The following is an 8,320-nucleotide window of genomic DNA, read 5'->3' on the forward strand; positions in this document are numbered from 1 at the left end:
ATACCTGATAAAGTGTCCATTCTATATAGAAAGTTAGATCCCAGGGCAGATCACATTTAAATCTTTAGCTGTGACCTGCCCTTTCTGTGGAAGTTCTCCTGAAAACTATTCCACTTATTTTTGCTCTTAGAATTTAATATTTAGGTTGTGGAAAAAATATTTTCTCTGATTTGTTTTTCCTTTAAAAATATGATTTGCTTTCTATGACTGCGCTAACAAAGACGACGCTATATTTCTTGCGTAATTAGGTAATCCTCCTGTTAGACACAAGTGATTACATCATTAAAGTTCCACCTGATGATGTGACGAGCCGGAAGTGGCCTAATTTGGAGTGAGCTCCTGTCCTCGAGCGCTGTGGTTAGGAGGTCAGTCTCCATAGCGATGATGGCAACTTCTAGTTTCAGCTGTTGATTTTTTTTTTTTTTTTTGGTCTCTTATTTGTTATCATTGGGGAACACACACACACACACACACACACACTACTTAAATTTAGACTATCTCGGCTCGGTCACTACCAGTAAATCGGATAAGCTGCTCATGAATAAGTTGATGAGCTCCTCCTCACTCCTCTCCTCCGCCCCCGCTTGTCCAGTTAAATTCCTCCAGTCAGGCATCAAGTTCCCCGGGGAAAGGGCGGAGATTTGGCCTTAAACTCTGTAATACAAGTACCGAACTGTAAGCAGAGGAGGTCGGACAAACCGAAGTGGTTTTACGGAAACCTCAGACAAGACTGACTCTGTGGCTCTAATTAACGCAGCGCTGAGTGGGAGCTGATGGGCAGGCTGAAATGAGCCGGGAATCCGATGATATCGGGATGAAGCAGGCGTAACCGGGAGTATATTAGGGGCTGGTCTGCTCTGCTGCTACCACAAGTGAGCGCGTCTTCAAGTTGAGGTTCAATGGCAGGGAGGTCGACCAGAGGCATAAACGGCTCGAATGGGAGCAGAACCGCGCCGGCAAGGGCCGCTGCTCTAGCCGATCTGCTGCACTATGAGTGCTCCACCTTACTGGAACTCTTTGTGAGTATAAGAACTTATCCCCCCCCCCCACACACACACACTGGCTGCAGCCTGCCAGCAGGTCACAGTTTGCTTTTAGAGTGAGCGAGAGAGAGAAAGTCTGAGGAAGAGTGTGTGTGTGACAGAGAGAAATGGGCCAAGGTTAAAAGGAAAATTAATAGATATTCTGTGTGTGTGTGTGTGTGTGTGTGTGTGTGTGTGTGTGTGTGTGTGTGTGTTTCCAAGGAGCTACACTGTCAAAGTGTGTGTGTGTATGTATGTATGTATGTAAGAGAGAGTACAAAAGGATGATGAAAGGGATGTGTGCAAGTGCAAGATAAGAAGGGAGAGAGAGAGAGTGTGTGTGTGTGTGTGTGTGTGTGTGTGTGTGTGTGTGTGTGTGTGTGTGTGTGTGTGTGTGTGTGTGTGTGTTTGAAATAGAAGGAAATTATGTCTAGGACAGCAGGGGGTAGGAATGCAGAGCAGAGAGGGGGTGAAGTGTTTGGAATGACATAGGTGGGTGTTTTTGGCACACAGTCATCAATGCTTGGGCACAAAGCCTTCATCTCTTTTCCACCAGCTTGCCTCACTTTGCCAAAAGGTGTGAGAGCGACTGTTTATTACAACTTCTTGGTTTCCTGCCAGTTTGCCTTATCCATCCTTCCTTTCATGTGGCCTTGCTAGGAGCAAGGGAGTGGCCGGGCACACTGCTTCACTTCCATCCATGTGACTCCCTTTATCACCAATATCCAAATTTACCCCCTTTTCTCCTTTCCCCCCCCCCCTCACGGTTTGCAGGTTACCTTCCAGTGAACATGTTATGTACGAGTTGGACTTGTCTTAGCTTGTCACACAGAAATTTGTGTATATTCATCTGCATTTTTGTTTTATACCACACCTGGAAAGCACTGACACTGAAACAGATCTTCTTCCAAATCTTTGGCACGCAAGTGTCAGTGAATCAAATGCACACTATTGAAGATTATTTTTTATCGTGTTATATCGTCTTTACTGGAACTGGACTAAGTGAAAATTCCACTATAATGTGACAGCCTTTAGTAAATGATCCCAAGCAAATTCCTTTTGCATTAGGAGGAAGTCCCTGTTGCCTCATTGTCAGTGGTCCTCTGTAAAGGCCAAATTGCAGTTGAAAGTAATGTAATGACTTGCTGAAAACAGACCTCCACTTATACTACTTTCCAGTTTCCCCTTCTTCTATTTCTATCTCTCTCTCTCTGATTGATATTCTTTCAAAAAAAACCTCACTTTTGTTACAAAGTCTGACACGTTTGTCTTGCGTTTCTCTTTTTCTTCCCCAAGAGAAAGAAGGAGAACTTCACCGAGGATGTGACTGACCGTCGTCTGGTGTCTGTCCCTCCTCCTTCTTCCCAGCTGGATACCAGAGACAAACTCTGGCGCATCCACTCGGCGTTGCTACAATGCCAAAAGTTGCTAGAGAAAGCTGTTGCCAAAGAGGAGGAGGAGCTGGGTGGTGGGAAGAAGGGCAAGTATGAGAACAAGAGGAAGCTGGTGAAAGAAAGGTTGCCGCTGCTCATACTTAGCACTGGAGAACTCCTCAAAGCTGCTGAAGGCACGACTTCCCTGACTCCTAGTGTGGAGGGCTTGGAGGTAGGTCCTGAGGTGGTAAAGGTGAAAGTGTTGGACTGAAACTAAAGCATGGTTTACGGTTGTCTCCTCTTGTCATTGGCAGGTAAATGTCCCAACCGGTCTGCTTGACCTGAAGCTTTGGGTGTACCGGGTCTACAAAGAGGTCAACTACTGGAGCAAGACGGCTGCCAACACCTTGAAAGAACTGCCCTCGGTCATCGTCAAGGAAGGAGCAAGGACCACGCGGGCCAGGAACAGGAGAAGCACTCGGAGATGAGATGGAGATGTGGGAAGGGTCGATGAGGAAGGAAAAAGATTAGGGAGATAAATGGCGGAGATTGGTGAAGGTATTGAGAAGGTAGTTGCAGAGCAAGGGGTCCAGTCAACGTCAGGAACAAAGTAAAAGACGGGGAACAGAAATAGAAACAGCCAGCTGCAAGAGACCGATTACTACTGACAGGGAGATGAGAAAACTGGGTTACTGTTCATTCATATATGTATATGAATGAGAGAGAGGAAAACACCATGCTGTGACATTTATGGCAGAGTGTAGCACATCTCTATTCTTTCTTTCTTTCTTTCTTTCTTTCTTTCTTTCTTTCTTGCTTACATGTCTCCTTTGATACAACTGAAACGATTTCCTTTGGATGCCCTGCAGCACACGAAACATGTGATCAGCAATGGGCACATTTAATTTATATTAGCTGTAAACACTGGGGCTATCATAACATGCAGATCATTTCTTGGAGATGTTGAGTGCATGAAAGAAAAAATATGTTAGCAGCACCCTCTAGTGTTTACATAGTGCAACTGCTTGGAATCCTCCTTTTCTTTCTTAATTTCCTCTGATGTTAAGTATCTTAATTTAATATTACGTTTTTGGGTTTTTTTTAGCACTTTATTAGCAATGAAATAAATCAGTCTAACCTCATCAATGACTCGGGCTCTAAAGCAGGAGTATAGCATAAATGTTCTATACTCCTAAAAGCCAAAAGTTTGCAAACTCGTGCTATAAAAAGAAACAAGGCCTTAAAACCTTAATACAGATCATTTGAGGTGCAACTTTTATTTGTTTTAATGCAAAAGTAGCTGTTTTACATGATCTACATGCATCAGTTGTACTTTACAACAGGCACATGGCTCTTTATGACTGCGTCTGCAGTCACATACACAGTAACTGGTTAAATTGATCACGTATCAGATAGTATCAGAGTCAGAAGCGATGCCCAAATCCTACCTTACCTGTCTGCCTAACCTGGATGAGGCTGCTAATTAAATTAGCCGAAGACTCAGATTGTCTTTAAAGATGTATGAAGGCTCGGGGTAAGAAACAGAGAAGATAAAGTAAATGGGATCCTTTATAGGGAAGTCTTGCCTAGATAGGCACTTATCCATAATGATGTGGAGGATAAATTAGACAGAAAGGCTGATGGAAGAGTTTTAGCAGGTATTTTACAAAAGCACTCTTTTTATTCTAACGACAAGGGCACCATTTATATTTCAACTTTTTATAAAGGTTTTCTTCACTTGGCTCTGTGCTTGCTGTGTTTAGCATCTGTGGGCTGGTTAACTGACGGCAGGTGCACTGGGAGTAAACAAGACCGTGTGATGTTCGGGGCACCTCGACTGTTCACGGGCTTTTTTTCCAACTACATTTTTGCACCGGAAGGAGACCTAAATGCATTTGGTCATTTGAAATCTGATTAATTTCGGAGATGAAATGTTGGCCCTGAGAAAATGAGACTTACTCAACCTATTGGCTTCATCTGTTACCCGCACACCACACAGCACAAAATCATTCTGATTATCTGCTTTGGAGTTTCAGCAGTGTTTTTATGTGATTCACTGTTAATGAAATATGGCTGCTGTGTACACTGTATGGGTTGGAGATGTAGTTTGTTTCCTCTTGCTCATTACTCTGTCATTACTGCTGCTGGAGCTCACAAGGCTGACTTTTCTTTTCATTTATTCTCTTGTCTTCCGTTCTCAGTTCTTTAAATTTTAGAGGTTTGGTTTGAAGTAGACCAAGAGCTATTAGAGGTTAGAAGAGGTATATCAAATTTGGCCAAAAACTAAAGAACGGGATGTAATTTAAAAGTTAGAGTCCAGTTTAAATAACGCAGTCCTTGCGAATAATTCTTTATAATCCAGTATAAGAAACTGAGTAATTGCAAAAGCTGACTGCTGGCTTTTCACAGTGAAAGAAGGCTCTAGTTAAGGTTGGTGGCAATGACTGTGTGCCCTGTGCCTTGATATCTGAAAGGGAAATAGTCAGTTTAGGCAGCACATTTTAGAAAGTATTACACTGACTTCAAGATTCAATGGCTTCATATTTAAAACTTTTATTCTGTCTGTGCCGTTCCTAATAATCTGTCTGATATGGACTGACGTACCACTACATTTAGTCTTTCCTTTGCTAACATTTTCATGGAAAGCACCGTGGTTACATTCCTTGCACACCAATTATTTTGTTTTTGTGTATTCTTAAGATTGACTGATTTTCGGTTTTACACTTTTATCAGTGTTTGATCTTTACAAATACAGTTTGTCACACCACAAGGCGCTGTCTTTCTTCTTTTTTTTTAACCTCTGGGGGAGACCAACTGAGCTACAGACAAATGGGTTAAAACACAAAGGGAGGATCGGGTTACCATCACGGCTTCATACACAGCAAACACACTGTAGCTATAGTGCATGCTGTAAAGATTGTAGTAATAAAGAATGTATGATTAATTCCAGAAAGTTGACTCTGTTCAGTTGCATAATGGTCAAAACAAGCACCGCTGTTTGAGTGGGGAGTCAAGGAGGCCGTTTCTATAAAAGCATCCTGCAGGGAGCCATTCCCCGACTCTTTGTGAAGGGTTCACATGGACGCTGATCAGTGGTCATGAGAGTCTGTGTATGTGTCATGTAGTGGGACAGCTTTTAATCATTAATGCAGCTGTACTGTTTATGTGGTTGGAAGAAGTCACCTGGATGAGTGATGAAACGTTTTTTCACACTGAAAAACTTCCTGGGATTTCATTAGCTGGATTAATGCGCATGCATTTAAACAATGCATGAGCAACTTCCTTTATCTCTGATGGTCTATGAAATGAATTGATGTACCGTACTCATCACTTTCTTTAATGTTATTGACATTTACATTTCTGGTCAGCCAACAGCAGCTGGGAAACAAGTTAGTTTGAACACACTGCTTTAAAACTGTAAACAGAAAGTGACATATTAAAGGATGATAGGGAGGGCTGTAGTTAAGGGATACTTTCTTCATCTTTTATTAATGATTCTTTTATTCCAAAATCCAGTGCTCTATCTTAGAGTGCTGCATATATTCACAGGCCTACTTTTTCAACTATTTAGAACATTTAAAAAAAAAAAAATTCTTGAAAAAAAATAAAAAAAGACCAGATTTCCAGATGCTAAGATTTTCCTGGGGATTGAACAGAATCGACTGGATTAGAAGTGAGTACATCGCAGGGTCAGTTTAGGTCGAGGGATAAGTTAAAGAAATAATCCAGGGATGTTTGGACATTGACAAAGGATGTTGAAGATGGAGTTACCAGGTAGGAGAAAACGAGGATGACCTTGAAAAATATTTAGTGAACAAGGAGTCGCAGAGGGTTGGCGTGACGGGAGAGGATGTTGGGGATATGGTGAGATAGAAGCAGATGATCCGCTGTGGCGACCCCTAAAAGGAGCAGGAAGAAGAAGAAGATGAGTATGAATTTGGTGCCACTTCTATCAGGTACTAACAGGAAACTTCACACAGGCGCACCAAAAGTGCATCAGAGATTATAGAGATTATTCTTTGACTCTCAGTTTCTCTTGGATGGTCTGGTCAGAATTTGGAGTAAACAACAACATGAAAGCATGCATCCATCCTGCCTCATATCAATGGTCCAGGCTGGTGGTCTATTATTGCTGACCACGTCTGTCCTTTTATGGACAGCGTGTACTCATCTTCTCATTGCTATTTCTACAGGATAACACACCCTGTCAGAAAGCTCAGATCATCTCGGACTGGTTTCCTGAACATGACAGTGAGTTCACTGTATTCAAAAGGCCCCCACTGTCAGATCAGATCTCAATCAAATAGCAGCTTTGGTGGAACAGAAGGTTCTCGTTATTGATACGCAGCTGAAAAATCTGCAGAAATTGTGTGATGCTATCATGTTAACATGGACCAAAAACTCTGAGGACTCTGAATGTCCCGCATCTTGTTTAATCTATACTGTGACGAGTTAGGGTGGTTCTGAAGGCAAAAAGGGCATCCCGCCTGGTACTAGCAGGGTTTGATGAAATGGATGCTGACTGTACATCATCTAAACAGTAAGTCTCAATAAGCCCGAAGTGAAATCCCAGGGGAGGAACCATCTGACAGATGAGTCAAAGTTTGCCTCACCAGGTTTGTTACCATGATCTCTTTCAGGTTTGCACCAATGTCTTACAAGTTTGCCAAAAGCAGCCTCCAGAAGTCTCTGCCGAGCCTTGTGCCTGAGTATGTCAAACATAACAACCCAGGATTATGTGTAAGAACACTATAATCTGGAGTTTGCCAGTGCTCGGTTAATTAGTGATTCTAAATTGGTCGTGCGTAAGCATGAACAGTTGCTTCTCAGTGTGTTAGCTCTGTATTGGACTGGCAGCCTTTCCAAGATGGTGTCACATGCTGTGGGCTCCAGCAACGCCCTCCCACAACCCTAACTGGATAGGTGGTCAGGAGTGTGGATGGATGGATGTCTTTTTTTCTTTTTACACTGAGTTTACATAGAATGAAATGATGCATAAAATACATTTTCCATACCATTTATTTCAATTTGAGCTACAGTAAACTCACATCATTTACACAATTTTATGTCTAAAAGGGGCTTTAAACAGCTTAATAGAAACCAGACCTCCTCACAGTGGGAGTTTGAATGAAAATTTACAGTACCAGTCGGACAACAGGAACTCTAATTTGACAAACTCAGTACTGTTTAGCTCCCAGTTAGGGCCGCCATGACTGCTTTACAGCAGTTGCATCATTTTGTTTATAGTTTGGTGTAAAAACTACTTTTTTTTTTTAAGTTACTGATCGGATTTGTGAGGGTGTGTGTGTGGGCTGCAGTAAATTGATCTTGGCTAAAATTTCAGTTATTTCTTTTATTCGTGCTACTTAACAACAGATTGGTGCACAAATGTTGGTGATGAGCAGTGTGTGTGTGTGTGTGTGTGTGTGTGTGTGTGTGTGTGTGTGTGTGTGCAAGAAGACAACGAAGAAAATGTCTGCTATTTTGCATTTTGAATGTGAACATTATTAGCGAGATTTTCGGTGCGTGTGTGTGTCGATGTTTGACTGTGAGAAAAAACAGGACGTGCGTTTGAGCAAAAGGGTGTGTTTTTGTTTATATGTGTTTATGCATATGTGCATGTGTGTGTATGTGTTCATCTGCTCGTTTGTGTGTGTGTGGTTGTTAGGGAAGGAGTGGCAGCCAGGATGCCTGTGGAAGGGGTGTGTGCGTGTGTGTGCGTGCGTGTGCGTGCGTGCGTGCGTGCGTGTGCATATGCATATGTGTGTGTGTGCAGAAAGCAAGGGAGAAAGTATGTGCCAGTGTTAGAGTATGTGTGTGTGTGTTAGTGTGTGTGCGTGTCTGTGTGTGTTAGAGTGTGTGTTAGAGTGTGTGTGTGTTACAGGGAGAGATAGAATGAGTCTGAGATAGGAAAATGTGTGTGTG

At 42.4% G+C, this 8,320-nt stretch overlaps 1 protein-coding gene across 1 annotated transcript; it reads left to right on the forward strand.

Annotated features, from left to right (window-relative positions):
• Positions 1-591: 591 nt before the first annotated feature.
• On the forward strand, positions 592-5,265 carry LOC308396312 (uncharacterized protein). Its single transcript, XM_080881511.1, has 3 exons — positions 592-1,019; positions 2,319-2,627; positions 2,710-5,265. The coding sequence occupies exons 1-3, from the start codon at positions 900-902 to the stop codon at positions 2,881-2,883; spliced, it is 603 nt and encodes a 200-aa protein (XP_080737637.1). The 5' UTR covers positions 592-899; the 3' UTR covers positions 2,884-5,265.
• The last annotated feature ends 3,055 nt before the right edge of the window (positions 5,266-8,320 follow it).

This window comes from Rhamphochromis sp. 'chilingali' (genome assembly GCF_963969265.1).
Source record: "Rhamphochromis sp. 'chilingali' genome assembly, chromosome: 4".
In the NCBI taxonomy this organism is placed as follows: Eukaryota; Metazoa; Chordata; class Actinopteri; order Cichliformes; family Cichlidae; genus Rhamphochromis; species Rhamphochromis sp. 'chilingali'.

What these genes read in the sequence shown, in the direction of transcription:
- LOC308396312 (XM_080881511.1), top strand. Translation starts at nt 900, where the DNA reads ATGGCAGGGAGGTCGACCAGAGGCATAAACGGCTCGAATGGGAGCAGA. An exon ending in CCACCTTACTGGAACTCTTT is followed by an intron (nt 1,020 to 2,318) that starts GTGAGTATAAGA and finishes TTCTTCCCCAAG; the next exon opens with AGAAAGAAGGAGAACTTCAC. An exon ending in CTAGTGTGGAGGGCTTGGAG is followed by an intron (nt 2,628 to 2,709) that starts GTAGGTCCTGAG and finishes TGTCATTGGCAG; the next exon opens with GTAAATGTCCCAACCGGTCT.